At 43.1% G+C, this 23,342-nt stretch overlaps 1 protein-coding gene across 1 annotated transcript; it reads right to left on the reverse strand.

Annotated features, from left to right (window-relative positions):
* Positions 1-18,484: 18,484 nt before the first annotated feature.
* znf703 (zinc finger protein 703) lies at positions 18,485-21,969 on the reverse strand. Its single transcript, XM_006797488.3, has 2 exons — positions 21,327-21,969; positions 18,485-20,809 (listed from the first exon to the last, which is right to left on the reverse strand). Exons 1-2 carry the CDS (start codon positions 21,582-21,584, stop codon positions 19,307-19,309), a joined length of 1,761 nt encoding a protein of 586 aa, XP_006797551.2. The 5' UTR covers positions 21,585-21,969; the 3' UTR covers positions 18,485-19,306.
* Positions 21,970-23,342: the final 1,373 nt, after the last annotated feature.

The following is a 23,342-nucleotide window of genomic DNA, read 5'->3' on the forward strand; positions in this document are numbered from 1 at the left end:
GCTGGTGACGTCTCACTGGGGAGTCTTGAGTTGTGCATTTTCACTGAGGCCATCTCTATTTTTCTAAAACCAGAGATAATGCACTGATATGATAGCGACTTGCAATACCTGCTACATCTTCCTCTGTGACTTTTACATAAGATAAATATTAACATCATATTGTATTTAATAACATCAACATAGGTTTCCTGGTCCGTCGCCCCCTGCTGGTTGACTTAGGCAGCACTGCTTTTAGCTGACAATGGTTCATTTCGACCTTAAGGCTAAATATGATCACATTAAATAACTTCATTAGTTACTATTAATATGTGCCCCCCCCCCACCACCACCACCACCACCTCCAGTGTAACAGATGGCCGCCCCTCCCTGAGCCTGTTAAAAGGTTTCTTCCTGTTAAAAGGGAGTTTTTCCTTTCCACTACCACCAAGTCTTGGCCATAGGGAGTTGTCTGATTGTGGGACTTTTATCTGTATTACTCTGGGGCCTTTAGTTGGCAATATAAAGCACCTTGAGGCAACTGTTGTTGTGATTCGGTTCGATATAAATATAATTGAATTGGATTAAATTAAATTAAATTGTCCCAACGTTCTAAATGTACTTTCGAGCCTCCTGTTGATATAAGTCCAGGCTCTTTTCAGTTTCAGTTTTTCTGTTATAACTTATGAAAAAAATATTGGATTCTGCAACAGCTAAATAGTCTCTCTCTCTTTTTTTCTCCTGAAAACAGCTGCCTGCTGTGCCCGATGATGGTGGTGAGACAGAACAGTGAAGTTGACAGTCAGGAAACAATGAATTTGAAGTCGCTGTAGATCAACAGCAGCTGGGAAGCAGCTAATTTTCTGTGGGTTTGTTACAAGAAGTCACCTTTTTGTCACATAAATAAATGCCACTCATTGGAGTTATTATGATATTTATTATAGCAAATTCCACCCATCTGTTGCATCCTCTTTGCTCTATTTGGAAGCTAACACAAACGTCTTGACATCAATAAGTTGTGATTTACCTTTAAAGATTTGAAGATCCATCTTCATCCTCCTTTCCTTTTCCCTCCTCTCAGCACCATCTGTACCTATTATCGTGTGAAAGTTTGGGATATCCGGCTCTTTGTGGTGCTTCAGAGACTCAGAGGATGTCCTGGCACAATATTACACAATTGGCCCCCTCTCTGCAGGGCTACATTAATCTTCCCCTGGTTTTAAATTTTTCCTTTTAACATCCTCCTCATGGGTGTCTCTCTGCTTTTGCTTCATGGTGAAATTTATTAGAGGTCTTGTGTGCTATTGTGTGCATGCGTGCCTGTGCGTGTGCGTGAATGTGTGGGTGGACAGGGTAATTGGTCCTGTGAATGTGCTCGACTCTGCTCAGGGCAAACGATGCTGCAGTGTACGTACAGTGTGGTGCGTAGCTGAGCTGTGGGGGTGTGGGAAAGCGATCGCAGTGGACTTCAGAGGGAACTGAGGAAGAATGAGGAAATTGCAGACAGATAGGCCTAATGGTTGTGCTGAGGCAAGAGGTTGTAGGCCAACAGCTGCTAGCCATCCATCTGGACCAGCCTGCACCGCTAAGCAGTGACGTATTCACCTTCAGGGGACAAGTGTGCTGGGACTTTCCATCAGAGCTGGGTCAGTAAGTATTTGTAATAAATTCATGGAGTTTGTTTTGAAATCCCTTGAAGGCCTCATTTATTCCGATGCAATGAGAGGAAACATCATTTATGACTTTGTTGCAGCAAAACTTAAACCTTTTTTATGTATGTTTAACGGAACGGAGTTATTTTTTTCTGGAGCACTGGAGAGCAACACCAACTTGTGTCAGGAAACACAAGAATGAATTCACATTCATTTTTTTAAAGATACTTTTTTTCCTTGTTTTTTACTTGTCAGAGAAACAGCGTGGGACATGCTGATACCTCTTTCCTTGAAAAACATTTCCACAGTGAAGTTTTGGTTTCTTTGTACTGGATGTGCCTTTCTTTCCCAGGTAGAAATTAACATGAATCATTCCTAGAAAAGTTTTTGTTAGAAAAGACACATTTCTATTCTTGTTTTCAGTAGCCAGAGAGAGAATGTGGGAGATCCTGATATGTGATCCTGATATTTTTCTGTGAAAAACATTATCAGTGAAGTTTCGGTTTCAATGTGCATGCCTTTCTTTGCCACATAAGTATTCTCAGAAATTAATTTAATTCATACCTAGAAAAGTTTTTTGTTAGAAAATAAGAACAATAATATGTCCTTAAACCATGAGGTTTAATCTAAAAGCAAGAATTCAAACCAACATGTGAAACATTTCATTAATGAATATTAGATGTAATCCATGTGGGGTCTATAACCATTTGCATAAATAAGGTTTGGTTTTTAAATGATACTTGGAATGGACGACATGACATAAACTAAGTGGAAAACTTGTAAACCATCCAGTACAAGAGTGTGGGCAGGAAAAAAAATATGGTAACACAGTATCTTTTGTCACATACATATTTCCCCTGACAACTCATGGGAATACTATGCACTGCTACCAGCAACAGCAGACACGTCATTTTGTTAGTCAGGTGAAAAATGTCAGCTAACGGGTTTGGGCAAGTGAAGGAAAGTTTGTTAAGCTCGGACTGAATGTTTTTGGTTGTCATTAAGAGACAGGAAATTCCACAGAAATTAAAACTTCACTCAGCCTGTCTGCTCACTTGAGCTAGAATCGACGCCCTTATATCCAGTGCTATTCCTGCAGCAACCACTCTTTCTTTCAGCTTAGGAAAAGTTTCACACATTATTCTACTTTGCTGAAAGTTGAGTGAGAACACAGATGCAGGCTTGTTTTCTTTACACTGTTTAAAGGTTATAGTCTGAAGTTGGTTAGTTAGCTCAGATGCTGGTACCTAAAACAAGGGGAAATGGGTAGTCTAGCTTTGTCTGCTATCAGCAGCTCTAAATTTAACAGGTTACATGGTGTTTGTGTAGCTCATACAGAACAAACTGTCACTTTCTGTCCCCTGCAGATAGAGTGAGTCTACCTAATTCCCAGTTTCCTGGGTCAGTGCTAAGCTAATTGCTAAGCTAAGCTTCTAGACTGCCTGCTACAAGGACATGAGATATAATTAGCATGCCCGTAAAGTAAAAGAGGTTCACTTTAAAATCATTAATGAGGTTTATCCAACCAATGAATTCTTAACTGGTTGGTCTTCTTATGGCCTCTGACAGTGGACTCATCTCTGTGCTTGTCCTGCTAGACCTCAGTGCAGCGTTCGATACTGTTGACCATAATATCCTATTAGAGCGACTGGAACATGCTGTAGGTATTACAGGTACTGTGCTGCAGTGGTTTGTATCATATCTATCTAATAGACTCCAATTTGTACATGTAAATGGAGAGTCTTCTTCACACACTGAGGTTAATTATGTAGTTCCACAGGGTTCAGTGCTAGGACCAATTCTGTTTACACTATACATGCTTCCCCTAGGCAGCATCATTAGAAGACATAGCATAAATTTTTACTGCTATGCAGATGACACGCAGCTCTATCTATCTATGAAGCCAGATAACACACACCAATTAGTTAAACTGCAGGAATGTCTTAAAGACATAAAGACCTGGATGGCCGCTAACTTTCTGCTTAATTCAGATAAAACTGAGGTCATTGTACTCGGCCCTGAAAATCTTAGAAATATGGTATCTAACCAGATTCTTACTCTGGATGGCATTACCTTGCCTCCAGTAACGCTGTGAGGAACCTTGGAATCATTTTTGACCAGGACATGTCCTTCAACGCACATATTAAACAAATATGTAAGACTGCTTTCTTCCATTTGCGCAACATCTCTAAAATTAGAATATCCTGTCTCAGAGTGACGCTGAAAAACTAGTTCATGCATTTATTACTTCCAGGCTGGACTTGTGCAATTCATTATTATCAGGATGTCCAAAAAACTCGCTGAAAAGCCTTCAGCTAATCCAAAATGCTGCAGCAAGAGTACTGACAGGGACTAGAAAGAGAGAGCATATTTCTCCTGTTTTGGCTTCCCTTCATTGGCTTCCTGTTAAATCCAGAATTGAATTCAAAATCCTGCTCCTCACATACAAGATCTTAAATAATCAGGCCCCATCTTATCTTAATGACCTTGTAGTACCATATCACCCTATTAGAGCACTTCGCTCTTGCTCTGAAGGCCTACTTGTTGTTCCTAGAGTATTTAAAAGTAGAATGGGAGGGAGAGCCTTCAGTTTTCAGGCCCCTCTTCTGTGAAACCAGCTTCCAGTTTGGATTCGGGAGACACTATCTCTACTTTTAAGATTAGGCTTAAAACTTTCCTTTTTGCTAAAGCATATAGTTAGGGCTGGACCAGGTGACCCTGAATCCTCCCTTAGTTCTGCTGCAATAGACGTAGGCTGCCGGGGGATTCCCATGATGCATTGAGTTTTTCCTTTCCAGTCACCTTTCTCACTCACTATGTGTTAATAGACCTCTCTGTATTGAATCATATCTGTTATTAATCTCTGTCTCTCTTCCACAGCATGTCTTTTATCCTGTCTTCCTTCTCTCACCCCAACCGGTCGCAGCAGATGGCCCCGCCCCTCCCTGAGCCTGGTTCTGCCGGAGGTTTCTTCCTGTTAAAAGGGAGTTTTTCCTTCCCACTGTCGCCAAAGTGCTTGCTCATAGGGGGTCATATGATTGTTGGGTTTTCCTCTGTATCTATGAAGCGCCTTGAGGCGACTTTTGTTGTGATTTGGCGCTATATAAATAAAATTGAATTGAATTGAATTGAATTGTTGCTAGTATTTTTTTCACATTATATTTGGCATTTTGACCTGTTTTGGCCATTTGACATTACCTTGTTTGGCCAAAATTATGGGGAAATCTCAGTTAATTCAATTCAATTTCATTTACATAGCGCCAAATCACAACAACAGTCGCCTCAAGGTACTGGTTAGCTAGCAAATTAGTGCTACAGTTGACTAGCTAGCAAGTTGCAGTGTTGCCAACTCCTCAGTAAGGTAAATCGCTATTGGCTGTCCTAAAAGTCGCTAGAAGTCACTAAATGACGTCATCGCCTAATTTGCACAATTGGTCAGTCTAATGTAATTGTAACCTGCGTTGTTGGAGAGAGAAATAACATCGTGGAAGAGACATAAAGTCAGTAAAAAACATCCTAAATGCATTTAGAGTTTATTTAGAACTACAAATTAAATTTCTTTTAGCAATTATTGTTTTTTTTTAATGTCACAATTCCAACCCTGCTCCTTTATCCGGGCTTGGACTGGCAAAAGTGACCCGAAATTGGCACTCTGGTGATTTACTTTGTGTGTGTGTTTATAAGTAGTTTTAAACCTTGTGATTCACAAAACAGCATAACAGTAAAAGAAGAACTGACTGCGTTACAGTCAGTGCGGGAGCAGCGGCTTCGCTCATGTGCGATTTATTTGCCGTTTGAACGCATAGGTGTGAACGTCTCCTGCCCTGATAGCAGTGGGGGAGGACTATCCTCCGCCCGTGAGCGCTTTGGCACGGCCGAGGTGCCCACAGCAGCACCGCTGCTTGTTGAGAGTAAGAGCAATACGCGCTTTCACATCAAAAAGTCGTCATAAATAAGTCTCCAGTAACACCAAAAAAAATTGTCGCCAGATTTGTCACTAGTCGCTTTTTAGAAAAAAAAGTTGCTAAGAGGGTCTGAAAACTCGCTAACTATAGCGACAAAGTCGTAAGTTGGCAACACTGGCAAGTTGCACCTCCGAAACAATGTAATTAACAAAGATTCTTAATTTGAATATTGAAAAATAATATAATAAGAAAACGTAGGCCTATTTGCGAGAAAAACTGAACAAAAGAACGATCTTAATACAATATTAAACATTAAATTTGCTAAAACTCTACAAGCTATTTACAACCTGCACCAAAGGGAAAAATTAGCCATAGAGGCCCAAATTGTTTTTATTCCAGGCTTCAAACTGTTGATTTTCAATGTAAAATTAAATATTCTGACAAGATTTTGTAGCCAGCCATTTAAAGAAGTACAGTTTTTCGTACTTCTGCACTGGCATAAGGGTGTTGCATGTTCTTTACCCCGCTTGGTGCTTTTTGAAATAAATGGTAAATGGTCTGTATTTGTTGTGTTCTTGATTCGCACATTTTGGTTGCGTGCTATTTTGTCATAGTTCAAAGTCACTTAAGATCTGTTACATACAACAAACAGATAATATCTAGACATGTTCATAAATGCCCTAAAAGTAGCAAGCTGCTTACTCATAGTTCCAGTAAATCCTGTTTCTATTTTCTCATCAAACTCCTAGCAAACGTTGCTGGCTCCACCTTCACATTCGTGCCGCAGATATAGTAAATGACAGTAGTATTGATCTTCTTGTGTATTTCTCAGCTAGAAAGCAAATATCTGTATTAAAAACACGTCAGGCCACTGTCCTCTTAATTCTGACTGACTCAGACTCTGTTAGGTAATGTTATCAACAACGCAGAGCAAAGAAACATCAGATAAAATCAGTTACAGCAGAGCAATGGGAGAAATATTTCTTATTCTGTTCAAGTCTCATCTGTGGGCAGGGATATTGGCAAGTGACAGATGAAAGTCTAAGTACTTCTGGACGGCTGTTTGATTCGTTCTGGATGTAACATCGATCCTGCTGTTGATGTTCAATCATGAAGCCCTAATGTAGATTAGAAAACAACAACAACCTCCTCAGCTCGCCTTCTCTGTTTTGTGTTGATTCGTCAGTGCACAGGGCGAAATCTGATGAGGTGAATTTGCTCACTGCTCTCCTGTGTTCTCTGATCCCTTCTCGCTCCTCTGGCCATATGGACCAAAAACACCCTTTTCTCCCTCTACAGCCAACACACATATGCATATGTGCGTGCACACAAATACCCGCACAAACTCACATACACTGCAACTTAAGCACATACACCCTCTAACCTCACTATGGTCTCACACAGCAGGCCTGCCATAAATCAATGGGCAGGATCGTGTCTGCCAGTTAGACTAAACAAGAGCATTTGTGAGGATCTGCTCTTGCCCATTAATCATCTTGACAGCTTGAAAAACACATTTCCCCTTTAATGACTGTATTTGGATAATCAGCTCTGTTTCCCTTACCGCCCTCTCTCCAGCTCTCCCTCCCCTCCCATACCCCATCCCTGTTTTCTTTCTTATTTTTTTGCCCCAAGCGCAGTCATAGGCATGTGGATAGCTTGCTATTAGAAGAGGGGAAGGTAGGGGAGGGATTGTAGAGGTGAGGGAGGGGTCTCTTACATCAAAAAAGGGTCCTGTGAAAAAAGTAAAAATAATCACGCTGCCCTGTGGAAAACAGTTTGGGTTTTTTTCACCCTCGCTCAACAAACCACAAGGCCTCTGCTTATATAAACTTGTGTATGCGAGCGCACACTCTCACACTGTTACAGTCCTGCTAAATCAAACACAGAGAAGTCATGGATGGCGTACAGCTGCTAACACAAACCATCGTGTGTAAAGATTTATCGCAAGTAAAAAAATAAATACAGTGACACGTGATGAGGAAGTGTGACGCACAGCGTGTGACTGGAGACGATCTGAGCAGGTTGAAACGAACAGGTCCATCTTTAAACACAACACAAAGGCAAGAGGCTATTAAAAAAACCTGAATTTACTTTTAATTTGCTAAAAATAGAGTTTGAAATTGCATAACTTGCTGTGTTTTGTGTAATTTTGCATCAGTTATGTCCCAGTGAGACAAAATCAGAATGCATCTTTTACCTCCAAAGCACCAGGCACCCATCGATGTTGTTTTTCTGGGTTATACCTGGTAGGCCACTCATTAGCCAACCAACCAGACAAGTCACTGACTTGCTAGTGACTTGATTGATTGAGAAGTCGTTAGAAAATGTCACAAAACTGAAAGGTTGGTACAAAAACTGGACTCAAGTGCAGGAACCCAGAACACAGACAGCAGAAATTATTGCAGTGTTTATTGGTTAAACACATAACTTCAAACGTGATAAGGGCAGAGGCAATAAAACACAGAACTTGAGTTGCGAGGCCTAGTTAACGTGGCTAGGTGGACGTGGATTGAGAGGAGGCGAATTTGGCCGGAGGTGTAGACTGGAATGTGGCGGTTAAGCAGTCACACTGAGGAGAGAGGACAACTGAATTAGGGAGGTAGAGGAGAAGCGCAATCAGGATGGTGAGTATAATGCATGGTTTTCTTACTTGCAGGTGGAGAGAGTAAGCGTTGAGAGGAGGGGTGACGTGAATCCGGAGTTAGCAGGATGATGTAGGGATGGCTGACCTGAGTTCCCGGAGGTTCCTGATGGTATGCGGTGGCAGGAGGGCAGACAAGGCACTGAGTGATTTCCACTGAAGATGTTGGTAAGGTATCCTGAATCGGAAAGACGAGCTTAAGCTTGAGATTTGAGTCGTGGTGAGTCCAGGAACTGTGGCACAAGAAAACAAGGTAAGTGGAGTATTCACAAAGAGAGCTTGAAGCATGTGTGCCGCTACCAACATGAGTTGATGACGAGCTGGTGGTGAATGAACGTCAACGTGCGGCTTAAATCACTCTGACCCGATTGGCTGCGATCAGCTCCAGGTGTGTGGAACTGCAGAGGAGGGTGGATACCGCGTAGACTCAGGAGCCTGACGGAAAATTCCATCCGCACACCCGGGCCGTGACGCTCCAATAATGATCAACATTTCACAAAACAAACTTCATGTTTTATTCAGTTTGACCTGACGCTAGCGACAGAGACTATAAAGTTGTCAGGAAAGTGTTTACTGAGGTGAAAGAGCAAAGGAGCCGAGGGCTGATTTCCCCACAGAGTACTTCACAACTGAACGTATTTTTGCAACTGCATGAGTCACTGCCTGCCGGCCTGTAAAAATAACACAGGGTTAAGCCCCTTCTGCTTCGGTTTCACTTTTCAGACCCAGAAGCTGTATCCACTTTTTAATACTGTCTGTTGTCACAATTTGGTTCAAGGGTGAGTGGAGAAGAGTTGTCTTTTCAGGCTATTGCAGTGACCTAAATTCAACCTCATTTTGACCATTCACCACTTGATGTTTAACCATTGAGCAGTTTTATTAGAGGTCTAAAAATATGCCTTAAATGTACACATAAGTCTCAAAGCTGAAATCAGGCAAACTTTTAGCCTGATTTCAGCTAAACTGCTAAATGTGACAGTTTAGTGTACATCTAAATCACAGCTAGGTGCAGCTTCAGAAGTCCTACTACCCAACAGCATTTCTTTAATACATAAAAAAGGTGTTTATTCCATACCTGGCTGTAAGTGATGTCTCTTATAGAGTTTTGTCTCATTCGGTGTTGCATTGTGAGCTGAGTGAGGTCCCACATAGAGCAGGGCGATATAACCAAAAATATTTATCACGATATACATTTGAAAATTTGCGATAACGAAATAACTGACAATATAATTGACACTAGACAAAATACTTTACAACTCCACAACTTTATTAGTGCAAAAAAACCCCATCAATGTATTTTCACTTAAACAAGCAGCTGCTTTTTTATGTGCATTAAAGTTATATAAAAATTAACAGTGCAAATGCAAATTCCTTCCTGACAGTTTAACCAAAAGGCATTTCCAGTGGAAATTGGCCGACATATCCTCATCATAACCATGTATAATATCCACAAAACTTAAAAAGAAGTTATACACACACAATACGGTAACATTATGTTGAAGCACAGTACGTATCACTCCGCGAGGCTCCTGCCTACGATAGCCGTAATGCTCCGACAATCCATCAAGTGGTGCGGCTTCGTGGCTTAGCAAAGTCGTACTAAAACATTTAACAGATTTTCGAGCAGCGTGTACGACATAAAATCGTTTCGAGGTCAGTAAACACAACCAGAGTTCATACATAAGGCACACGGGATTATAAGGGGCACTGTCGATTTTCAGAAAAATAAAAGGATTGATTTTAAGTGTGCCGTATTTTCCAAACAACACGGTAATAACAACGGCCCGCTAGCATGCTCTACCAAAAATAGTGCTTTGTTGTGTATCTGACAGACGAAAGCTAAACCAGTTCCACACCACTGAAGTTGCAGCATTTTTACAAACCAATTCTGGTTCATCTGTTTCATTCAACGATCCGCTTTCGCCCTTCTCATTCTCCGTCCCCACCATGCTTTTTCCGCCATGTGCGTATGAAAACAAAGGCACTGCACATGCGCGTTTTACCCATATTCTATTGCGATATTTCATTTTCTTATCATTGCCCAACATTATACCGGTATTACTGTGAACGGTATGATATGGTCCAGCCCTACTCCCACATGCTTAAACAGCACGATGGTGCTGTGTTTAGCGTTGCTACCTCAGAATAAGATGATTTCAACAAATCTGAGGAAGTGTTCAACAGAAAGATTTCTGTTTAAAAAATTCTTCACCAACTTTAGTTGTATATTTGTAGACTTTTTTTCAATGACTTCAGGACAAAGGTTTTCAATTTTAACTATTTTAACCAAATCTCAGTGTTCAAATGTCTGGGCACATCCTCTCCAACATCTTTGTTCCAGTTTTTGCTGGGTGGGTATCTGGTTTCTGTCCATCTGCAGGACAGAACAGCTTATTAATGTAAAGAAATCAGGGGACCCGTTTCACACTGGGCCAGGCCTGTCCAGGGTCTCAGAGCTTCAAGTGCAGCAGCTTAGGGAGACATGGGAAGTGAAGCAGAAAGTGAGTGTGACTGACATATCCACACACACACACAATTTTGTCATGAATTACTATTCAAGTTTTTCCACTTAGTTTATGTCACCTGTTTGCTGATTAAAGCCTCACTCACGCAGTTCCAGATACTGGTTAGCGACCCCCTTGCAGTGTGCGGTTGCTAGGTGAAATGTTTATCTCCTGAACTGTTGACAAGTGAAATGTGTCTCAAACAGAGGACCAAAAACTGCTTTGTAAGTACTTTGGTCTCGAGCAGATTGCTGATGCTTCTTGTAGGTTGTTTATTCATTTATTCATCCATTTATTCTGAGCAGTTATGGACCTTGAAGAGGTGCAATTGAGATTGTTCATTGTTAAAGTAAAAGTTGTGCCTTACTGCTGAAGTCAACATGTTTCAAATGGTGCAACTTCCAGTTTCTATTGTGCTCTTTACAGATTCACTACCACTTGGTGAGCAGTGTTTGCAGACAAGTTGACAACCTCCACTCAAACTGTTGGCAACCTGCTAGCAATCAAAGAAGTGTTTTGGTGTTGTCCCATATATCACTTTGAAATGAATTTCACTCCAGTGACAGCATGCAAACCTCCAGCAAACACTTGCTAACCAGATGTAAACATATCATAAAAATATTCAACTCTCGCGGCCCGGTACCAAACGACTCACGGGCCGGTACTGGTCCGAGGCCCGGGGGTTGGGGACCGCTGTGCTAAAGCCGCCTGCATGAATGGGGCTCAATTTCGCAGTGACTGCCAGCAACCTTTACAGCCACTCACAACTTGTTGGAGAACATACATTTTCCCTTAAACAGGCCTAAAGGTCAGTCACTGGCAACGTGGTAAAAATGGTTGCAAAGAGGTAAGTAGTGCTGTTCTTTATTCTACAATTACCTGTAGTTTGTATGGAAGTCGCTGACTTGATGGCAAATACTACTCCTTCTGGTTCACCTTCAAAGTAAAAGTTGAGCCTTTTAAGTGTGTCAGTTAGGCACAACTTTGACACCAAGTGGATTGTGTTACTCTATTTCAATTTCCATTACTGCTTTGGGGTTGTTTAGCGCAGCGGTCCCCAATCCCCGGGCCTCGGACCGGTACTGGTCCGTGAGTCGTTTGGTACCGGGCCGCGAGAGTTGAGGCTCAGGTGTGAAATGTATAGTTTTCAGGGGTTTTATCGGTTTTCAGCATTATTTTGTTATTGTTTTTATCGTTTACTCGTTTTTCCTGGGTCTTTTCACGTGTGTTATGAATAAATTTTCTTTTTTTCGGTACCGGTACTAGTTTTATTTTGTTGTATTTATCCGCGACACCTTAAAGGCCGGTCCATGAAAATATTGTCGGGCATAAACCCGTCCGTGGCGCAAAAAAGGTTGTGGACCGTTGGTTTAGCGAATATTTTCTGGCAAGTCAGGGGAATCTAATAGTGACCAAAGTGATCGCAAGGAGGTTTCTGGTGTAGCCTCTTCTTGTAGTGTAGTGGTTCACACGTTTGCCTAACAAACACTCTGAGGAAGGGCATGTTGTAAAAACCTGTGCCAAATCAAACATCTGCTTTATTCTGACCCATAACAAATAAAGGAGACACTTGGTTTTTGAGTAGATTACAAGCTGTTTTTTGAATAATATACTATGCTTCTGCCTCGGTGTCTTTTGACTGCTTTGTCCCTGACAGAAAATGAAACTTGAATGGCGTCTTCTCTCTTAGCAAAAGGGAAGATAGCATTCTCACAATGATAGATATCAACTCTGGCACAGAGGACATGAGCAGTACGCAAACAAAAGGATTTCATTAGCAGTTGTCATTTCCACTTTAAATAACCGTTATTTATGCATCCAATATACCTAATGATTCATAGCTTTAATGCATTGTTACACAGGCTGAGAATAGCTCACATGTATTAAATTATATGTAATATATACAGATGTGTAATGTATACAGCAAACGTGTGTGTGTGTGTGTGTGTGCAGCTGCATACCACAGTGTGTTGACAGGTGGAATAATGCATATTTCTGCAGTGGTGTCTGAACAACACACAGCTGAGTGATGCACACAGACACAGTGTTTGGATCTGGCAGCTGAAGTCCAACTCAACTGACAGTCAGCTAACAAACATCTCGTGTGTGTTAAGTGACCGAAGAGAGACCTTGGCACACCCAGCCATTGCAAACACATTTAGACATACACTCACACAGACAATTTGTGATGAATTAATTCCAGTTCACCTAACCTCTTATTAAAGATTCTAATCCTGCAAAAAAAAGAAAGAAAAAGAGTAAGCAGCAAGAAGGGCCATGAAATATGAAATGGAGACATAAAACAGAAATTAGACCCACGATGCTGACACCGAGCACATTATGACCACAGGCCGTCCCAAAGTGGAAGGAATACCCAAGTTGTCAGTCCGAGCATGAATCCTGATTGTCAGCAGCTGCTCGCTCTCTGCCAAGGCACGTTCGTTTCTGAAGGGCCGTGACATCTTTGCAGCGATCTCCCAGCGTGGCGGCAAATGGAATCCAGCTGGACGCACGGTTCAAGCGCTATTAGCAGAGCACCGTACTGTAATTGAAACGTTCATTTCTCCACTGGTGGTTAGGGAGGGTATGTCTATTAACGGTGCTCGCTCTCACCACGAGAACTTTGTAGACCGCAGCAGCTCCGGGCAGCTTTCCACGTCGAGGCCAAGTGAGGCTCTCCAAGGTCAGGGCTGGATGGAAATCAAACCGAGAGCACTGTTTCTCTATCTGCAGCTATACAGCTGAGCTGACAGCCTCTCTCAGTCACTGATCAATAAATAACTCAACCCCAAAATGAATTGTACAAACGATCAAGTTTGTACAATTTGTTCAGGTTCATCACGTTTTTAGTTATGTATTACATTTCATTTGTGTTGACTGTTAATACTTTGCATCCAATAACTCACAAGCTTTATATAAACTTTAGCTGTGTAAATGTGAAAATTACTTTAAAAAATTGAAGAATTTTGGGTACAGACGAGCATTTAGACATATAAACATATAAGAAAGGTGATCTAAGTGACTCTGAATGTATCTGAGTATTTAAAAACTGCTGATTTATTGGGATTTTCCCATAGATCCATCTACAGGCTTCACATGTCCAGAAAGAGAAAATATTCACTGAGTGGCTCTTATCTGCTCAAAAATGCCGTGCTGCTGTCAGAGAATGGCCAGACTCCTTTGAGCTGATAGGAAGGCAACAGTAACTCAAGTAAACACTGGTTACGACCAACATATGCCGTATATGATGGGCCAAGGAAGCAGAAGACCACACCAGGTATGAACAGTTCGGGTTGTTGTCGGTGGTGTAATATTATGGGGGATGTTTTCTTTGCACACTTTCAGCCCCTTCAGCCCAACCGAGCATCATTTAAACTCCACAGTCCTCGTGAGTTGTTGGCCGTGTCTTTATGACCCCCATGTATCCAATTACAGCTCAAATCATCTCAAAATATTTTCTTGAACATGACAATGAGTTCACTGTACTCAATCCAGTATTGTGCATTTGAGATGTGGGGGAAGACGAGTTTCACATCATGGATGTGAAGCCGACAAATCGGATGCTGTCATGTCGGTGTGAAGCAAAATCTCCGAGCTGCATTTCTAGCATCGTCTTGAATCTATGCAATGAAGAATTAAGGTCCTTCTAGAAACATGTCCCACGTTGAGCTGACATCTTTAAATGCTTCCAGGCATTTATTAAGGCAGTTATTTGGAAATACTATGGCGTTTAAATTTAATCTTGGCGGTGACCAGGACATCACTACCACATGAATAGAATCCAACTCGAAGCTGACAAAACGTGTTTAAAAAGTTGCCTGACTTTGTCCTAAATAGGGTTTTTAAAAACATTGTATCCTTGGATATTACACTTCTAATGTTACTTCTTTTGTTGCTTAATTCTTCAACAGGTTTCACGGATTTCTCTTCCGGATAAAGCCTCTTCTGAAAAATTGGAGTCTTAGTCCTACAATTGGAGTTCTAAGACTATAATTGGGAAAATCTGCCATTTATTTGAATGGGAATTACATTTTTTATGAGACAGGACTGTATCGTAGCCCAGTGTCTTTGTGCTATTGTCCACAAAAACACATGACATTTCCAAGAGAGATGGCCAAGACCCACCCAACTAAATCTATGTATTGTCCACAGGCATTTTATTTGTCAAAAGGTTTATTTCCTCTGATTAAGTGCACGTGATTGCACTTGGAGGTGTTGGAGGAACTTGTTCCAACCACCTTTCGCCCTGCAAACCAACCTGGAAGTCTTTAATATGGCTTTTATTTTTTCCACGTAGAGCATTTCAGCACGGCTGGCTGCAGACGTGAATGAGAGCGGAATCGAAACCGGCATGTAGAGGAGTCAGTCACAGGGCTTATGTGGAGAAATAAAACAGAGATTGTGTGACAGGCCCTGATGAGGGATGTGTTCACGCCATCTGGGTTGCTTTAACACTGCGGTCACTGTTGGATGCCGAAGGCTCTGTATTGTGTCCTGATGTTAAACACAGAGGTGGTAGTCATGGAGTTGAGGTTAATGTTTTGTTCTGAAGACACAGTGAGAACGAGAGAGAGAGACTGAAAAACCCTTCTCTCTCTCTCTCTCTCTCTCTCTCTCTGTCCTGGCTGTCAGCAGAGACGTGAGCCGGGGTAGAGCTGGCGTCTAATTGAAGAGCAGCTCCACACCCTGTCGTCATTAATCACCGAGCCTGTCAGCCGCTGCTCAGGACCTCACAGTGGCACTCTGCACTGACGCACAGAGAGGAAAATATTAGTGGACTCCAGCACCACCTCCACTGATACTACCTACTACTACTACTCTGATTACTTTCATTGCTGCACATTACTGTGCTGAACACAGCTGTCCTTATGACTAGAAGCACTTTCAGTCCTACACTGAATGAAAACATCAGCATTTGTTTCCCATTTTTTTTTGATATCGTATGAGTTTAAAGAACAACGTGTAACAAGGCTCACTCCTGTCAGTGTTGTCAGCTTTACAGCAAGAAATCATTTTCTGAGAAATCATTATAAAATCAAAGCATTGATTTTTCAAGTGAAATACGGAGATTTTAGAGGGTACAGAATAACTTTATAATCGTTTTATTTTATAAGATACTGAATTATTTGGGGAAGTGTTGTAGTTCTTCCTTTGGGGTAACAGTTAAGATATACCCAGACCACATATACTGTATATAAAAGATGGACATGGGCCCCCGATGACTCTTTTTTCAGAACACATTTTGAAACTTGCCATTGTAATTACATTTTCTATCTATCAATTAATTTAGAACCATAGGTGACCGCCTTTCATTTGGATGAAGAGTGCTAAGATTGCAGCTAATACTGGCTAGCTTGGTTAGCAAATGGCATCCATAAACTGTACATACTTGCTAATTAGTCCTAAGTAGCAAACTGATAAAACACTATAATTTCACTTTTTGAAAAGTGCGTACCACACTGCAAGTGCTGATATGACATATTAAAATACTCCTACAGGTACAAATGTGACCAACATGGGCTCCAGTTCACTAACTGGAATATTTTTTTGTGTTAACCAGGCTGCAGCTCTGCTGTAAAGACAGACATTTCTACATGGGAGTCTATGGAGGACGGAGTCACCCTCTTTAGAAAAACAAGAAAAGTATTATTTTTAATGAAGCACAACAAAGATTAAGCAGAGCAGAAATTCAGCAGAATAAATTTATATTTGTCATATTTACTTTAAAAACGGATTAAATTACTTGGAAAATTGCTACATTTTTACTGTGGAGTACCACAGTAAAGATACACTCAACCCACCAGAGTCAGATAGTGTTTCAGAAGAAATAAATTAACTCAGTTCTTTTTTTTTTACAAATTTAAATCTTAAAAACATTCTCAAAGTCGCTTCATTTCATTATTTTTAGTGTGATGAAATTTAAATCTAAATATTTCTTTTTTGTTTTTGTTGTTTTTACAGTCATTTACATATGTGCATGTGCTGCCAGGCATAAGAAAGAGTTGTTACTCATTCATACATGATCATTTTGAGCTTACGTGTACGTGTCTGCACATATCTCAGAGTATGAAGGCATGCACTGTTTTGTTTCAGAACAGAGATATTTGGTTATGCTGAAAAATATCGTCAACTGTACCCTTATTTAAAAAATCTCCATTTTTGGTGAAAGGGACATTTGTGTAAGCACTCTGTGAACAAAAGATCAGTGCTGGATACACTCCCACACACACACACACACACGGTCTTGCGGAGGCGACATAAATGGAGTGTGTGGGTGTTGACTCAGCTGTGAGAGTGTGTGTGGGGGGAGAGAAGATAGATGTAGGAGATTGATGAGCGCCGGGATAGGGAGAATAGTGAGGCATTTGATGAACGAGTGTAAACTGGCAACAGTGGAATTAATTCCACCACCCTCCCGACAAGATTGAAAGTTCTCCCCTCTGCGTGACCTCCAAGTGTGAATCATCTTCAGATTCAGGCCGGTGTAACCAGGTCTCTGTGCATAGTTTGTAAAACAGCATCCCAGCAGCTGCATAGATGTGCATCAAAAGCAAGAAAACAGTGACGATCGCTTCATTTTTCACCTGTGTTTCACCTGCACAACTTTAGGGGGCAACATAATCCACTACATCTCTAACACCACAACTCTGCAAGTTCCAAAAGAAATACGCTGCATCCTTGACCTATTTTGTCTAGACTACTTCATAAATGACATAAGAAAAGCAAGAACATAAAAGCAAGTCTGTCCTCTCTCAGACAAGTGCCTGGCTCTGGTTTCTAAAGGAGAAAAATAGGCGTATTGTCCCAAAGAGCTATCCAGAGTGGCGATCAGGGCGCCGTGACCTTGCTGGTGTGGCAGGGGCTGGATGTGGTTTGGGAGGGTCATCCATTTTGTTAATGGTCCTGTCAAGTGACACCTGTGCTTGCCTCTCCCCTGTCTGGAGTGCTAATGAAGCGCGAGAGTGGAGGAGTCTGGGAGTCGGGGTCAATAGCCACCTTGGAGACTGCAGCCTCGGCGCTCTGCGCCACCTACGCCCTGTCAGCCAAATAGAGTGGAGCCACAGATACATTATCAGGGCTGAAGCACTAATGGCAGTGGTGTGGCTTTAAGATAGACCGAGTCCTTCCCTTTAAATTAGCATCCAGCAGCTCTGAGTGGAGAATGCTGACTTCAGTAAACCACGGGGCAGCAGCCAAACAGCACAGAAAATGGCTCTTCGCATCAGGACAGTGGCCTCCATGTTTGCGGTTCCTGCAAGAGAGCCGGCTCTCCTCAGGGGAGGTGTCAGCACATTGATGAATATTTCTCTATTAACCGCCTCCCATTGTCAGCTCTGGCCTTTGTGTTTCAGGCCAATCCGTCAGAGCGTGAGGAGCTCCCAGGTCGACGTCTCCCTCAGGTCATTATTGAAGTCCCAGTGACCCGGCACAGCCGTCCTCTTTGCTGAGGTGGCTGCTTCCAGGCCTCACAAACAAGAATCAGCAATTAAGCGCAGCACCCGCAACAACAAAAGCAATGCGGGCATCGAAGAGTAGGTGGGATGAAAGTCTTCAGAGACTCGCTAACAGGGCTAATGTGACCCGGCGTGGCCTCTTTAGGATGGCCCTGTCAACTGATATGAGCCATGAAATATTACCCACAGCCACATATAGCACGGCTGTGGGAGCCTGTATGATAGATGGGCTTAGATAAGTGCAGTGCTGCAGTCTGGCGAGATTTACTGTGTCCTCTGATGCTCGAGACAAAAAGATACTTCATGGTGCTATATATAGAATAGAAAAGAGGAAAAAAACAAGTTGAAATGCAATCATGTATCATTTATTTAACAAAATAAGACTTTCTCCTATTGGTGGGATAGCACAGCCATCATTGATTTTTTTTCTTTGTATATTGTTTGTTTGTTTTTTTTAATCTCTGCACCATTTGTTTGGGAGACTGTAGCTTGCTGACCCCATGTAAGCTTGAAAAAATATTACATCTTTGCATATGTACAAATAAAAATAATGGCATTGTTCAAGGTAATTCTCAAAGACATGCAATTCTCCAGAGTCTGAATAACGCAGTGAAGGATGAGGAAAAAAAGAAAACAAAACAGCAGTAAGGAAAGAAAATTAAAAAAGAGGTTCTCAGAATAAAACCTCACAATCCATCTTCATTATGGTGCAACTTTTTTTTTGTGTGTATGATAGGCATAATGGTAGTATACTTAAATCATTCCTTTTCAGTTAGAATTCATTTGGACAGCAAAACTTTCCCCCCCAGAGTTGAATACCAAGCGCTTGAGTGAAAAATAAATACAGACTTTTTAAGATCTAGGAGAGAGATATTGAGAAAAACAAAAAAAAATCAAGACAAGTTTATCATTTTTAAGCTCTGCTTCCCACCCGTCTTGGATCACCAAAGTCTGTTCTTTCTCTGCTGCTGCAGTTGATCCATCAGTCTTTTGCCTTCGGAGCACCAGTCGCAATCCTGAGGCTAACAGGTGGTGTTCCTGGCAGGCAGGCCAACAGGCATGATGCCCTGTACTGGTGATGACCCCAATCTTGAGTATCCATCTTCAGGGCTGCTCTGGAGAATCCCAAGCTGGTGCCTGCAGTCTGTGGGCATCAACGCAGTTTTGGATGTCACTGGTATCCAAGGGCTGAGGCTGAGCCCAGTCTCTGACTGTAGAGGGCATAGGGGGAGTAGTAGGCTGAGGAGGAGGGCAGGGATGGCATGGGAAGTCCTGGGGCTCCTTGCAAGTGGGATTTGCTGTAGGGGTGGTAGCGTGCCAGACCCAAGCCAGGGGAGCCACGGAGGGAGAAGGAACTGGGCAGGGTACCCGGGCTGCTGGGTGGGGGCAAGTGGAGATGGCAGGAAGCTGTCGATGAAACCGATGACGGATAGGCAGACAACAACTTAGTGTCCACCATACCAGGCAGGGCTGTGTGGGTACGCAAGTGGGCCAGCAGCTCCTCTGATGTTGCAAAACGCTTGTCACAGGGACCCCCAACAGACACCCAGTTACAGGCATGAGGCAGCGGTTCATTAGGGAGCATGAAACCATACGTGTAGAGGGGGTGGGAAAGAGAGGGGGTCGTGCTGGAGGACAAGGAGCTAGAGTGTAGAGAGTGAAGGTGATGTGAGGGGTAAACCAGGGGAAAACCAGACTTGAGGCTCGAAGGGTCATGGACGCAGGTGGAGCAGTTACTGCCTCCAAGGTGGGGTGCATTGGGGTAACTCAGACAGTAAGGGTCCCGACATAAACTCTGCATCAGAGATGGGGGTGAGGCTCCAGTGAGCGGGCTGGAGCTGGGGTGCTTCCCTGAAAGTCCTAAACCCAAACTAGATTTGGTAGGGTCCAAGCCAGGGACAAACTGGGACGGGTAGCCGGCATAAGCCCCGACAATGGAGCCATGGTAGCCCATAGAAGCAGGGGGTAGGGGGAAGACAGAGTGTCCTGGTTTAAATGGGGAGACTGGGGCGATGTGCCCTGAGCCCAGACTGGACTGTGAAGAGGCCTGCGGGTCAGCCTTGCTCTCTGGCCGCGGGCTGCTTGCAGAGCTGGCGTTGCTGGAGTTGGCGCTGGCCCGTACGTGGCTGGAGTTGGCTAACTGTGCACCATCCATGCCTGACTTAGCTGCATCTGAGTCTTTTTTACCAGCGTTGTTGCTATTACTGTCCGAGCTGGCTGGCTCTGAGCTCCCAGGTTTGCTGTCCACGTGTGGAGCCTGCGAGTGTGGTGGGGGCTGTATGGAAGGGGAATGACTTTGTCTGTGGGGCTGGCTCTGACTGTGCAGGGGAGGAGAACTAGAGCCGGGTGACCGTGAATGGGGAGGAAAAGATGGACATGAACCACCACCGGAGCTTCCATTTGGCACCCTGAAAGACGCTTTATCTGAAGGCCCCTTCGTCGCCAGAACATCCTTACGGCAGTCGCCTGATGACTTGGAGTAAGGCTTGAAGCTGGATTTGTCCTCCAGGGACTGGTGCTGTTCTCCGGACTTGGATGACCGGCTGGAGGGCTCCTTGTCTCCCAGACTACCGGAGGAGAGGGAGGCCAACTTGGAGGAAGAGGGGGGGTCTGGTTTACCAATTTGAGAGCAGGTTTGTGCCAGCAGGGCCAAAGGACTCTTCTTGGCATCCAGCTGAGGAAAAAAACAAAAGCAATAGATGAAAGATTTTTTTTAAAGCAAATCAAACATTACACCATAAAACCCATACAGATAAAAAAATTAAATTCCGAGATATTATATTCTAATTTTTCAACAGTGAAATGAATAAAAGACGTCAGAGGGTGAAAGTTGAGGCAAAGTTTAGGAAAAAACGAAGAAAAGAAAATGAAAAACATCGTAAACATTCCATAAATACAAACGGAACGATTAACAACGTGGTGTTAAAGTGGCGATTTAAAAAAAAAAAAAAAAGTCTATAAGTTGCAGTCATTTTGTATTTATAAACTCTGGTGTTTTGCATTTTGCCCCCAAAAGAGTGCCGTGCGTAAAATGGCGCAGACGGGATTTTCGTCGGATAACATTCCTGCCCTCCTACACCCGTGGATTTAAGAAGAAATAATTCAAATTAAGAAGAATAAGAAAAAGACAAAGAGAAAAACGACATCTGGTGCCGCAGACATATCTTAATCTTTTTTTCTTATCCACTTACTTCAATACTGGCAGGCGCGGATGTGAGAGGCTGGAGGTACTCCGGGTGCAGCAAGTGGCCGCTGTGCGCCGTCAACATCTTTACGATCCGGATAGGAAGCCTTTTAGCCTGGCGCGAAGGATCCGAGGGAGAAAGACAAGGAGTGGGTGTGGGAACGGACGGTCTCTCCGCTCCTGTCCGGTGTGGATCGTCGGCGGCGCTGCGTTCCGGGGACTGGCTGCGTAAAAGCGGTTCAGGTCCACCGGGGAGATATCTCATCTGGATCGGGGCGCAAAGAGGGACGGAGGCATGTAACGGGTGGACGCGGGGTTCACTTTCATTTAGAAGCACATTTCATGGTGATGAACTTTAAAAAAAAAAGAGAGTGCAGTAATCCACAGGGCAGTGCGTCGTGCGCGTCCTTCGTGTCGGACCAAAGCTGGCTCTACAGAGGAACAAATCGCCCAAATGTCATCCTTTATGGGGCTCTTTAATATTACCCGTCAGTTATTCCTAAATATTCCTTATCCAGTGTTGGAGAAGATGGAAACAAAAACACCACAAGTAGTCACTGCTCTTCAAAATAACGGGTAAGTTGAAGGAATATCCCCGCGACGGACAGAGTGTGCGACAGTCCTCCCGTGTGCGTGTTTCTCTCGCACTGCAGCAGCCTCACAATACCTCACTTCTTCCACATACTAAAGACGGGAAGGGAGGGATTTCAAAGCAAGGAGCCGCCGTCCAATCACAAGTGCCCGCATTTACAAGCAGGGGCGGAGCGAGGATGGGGTGGAGTGGGGTGAGGGGGGCGAGGGGCGTTTGTCTCCCGGCCTCACCCTCTTACCCAGGGCTGTAATGTAGGTGGAAATCTGTGTCAGTGACCTCCATAAGCCCAGTGCAAACTACACATAAAGTAGCAGTAAAATATTTGCACCACAGATCTGAGAGCAGTTTAAGCAGCAGGAACTTTATCCACAGTGCTTCCACACGCAAACGTCTCCCGACTGCTGGGAACTAACTGGGTGTGTAGTTTTCTGTTGAATATACCCAACGCCACTCATGGAAATAAGGTGCGTGTAATTCAAAATAATAATAACCTACTGTCCATGGACATTTCTGGCATGTTAATAGCTTTATTGCATTATCACAGCCCCACGGCCATCTCTGCTGGACGTAACTCAATTTTTCCAGCTTAGAGCAAATTCACATGATTCAAGTTTTATGTATTTTGCTGTGACAGCACATGATATCTTTCCATCTTGTTTTGTGCATTCACTTCCCCGCCCTCTCAAAACACTGGCATGTTAAGAGTTGAATGACAGTTGCTATTGTAATTATGAGAAATGCATGGTACTTTGAGAACTCTTCTCCAACTCATACATGCTTATAAAATAAAACTGTAAAAGAGTCCCTCCTTGGCTGCCAAATTAGTAAGCCAGTAATTGAATTTCATTTTCCATAAAGAACAACGAGCTGTGCTTTATGGGGATTTCCATTCCGATTTAAATGCCACCTCCTACCAATCAGATGGCTTGGCTCTAACTCCCCCATCCATAATCCAACACATTACAACACTGTAACAGTCAGCATGTTTAAAGTAGTTTCATGGGTCACTGATTACTGGCTAAAGAGAAATCAGAACAGCCCTTTCTTCTGAGGTTAAATAGGTAAAACTGTTTGACATTTCACAACACAAGCCGGCCTTATCAAGAGGCGCTGCCATCAGCCTAGCGCCTTGATTCTAATGGCCGCTGCCATTTATCTGCAGCTGAGTGGAAAGTCAGTGTGAGGAGGATGAAGTCACTTCAGCCTCATTCAACAGCATCACTGTTTGACCTGTCATCATTAGGCTTAGTCATCACTCATCACCCACACGCTGCCACTCACGCTTCAATGACCCGAAGAGATCCAAGAATATGTGAACGTGCACGCCGCCAGGCTAAGTGCGGTGGTACAGTCTCCTGTCTGTTTGTTTAAACCTGTCTGTCGCCACCTCGGGTCGAGACACATAAACAGGTGACGCACTCGCTGCGATAT

Source organism: Neolamprologus brichardi, chromosome 12, assembly GCF_056152115.1.
Source record: "Neolamprologus brichardi isolate AB-2024 chromosome 12, ASM5615211v1, whole genome shotgun sequence".
Lineage (NCBI taxonomy): Eukaryota > Metazoa > Chordata > Actinopteri > Cichliformes > Cichlidae > Neolamprologus > Neolamprologus brichardi.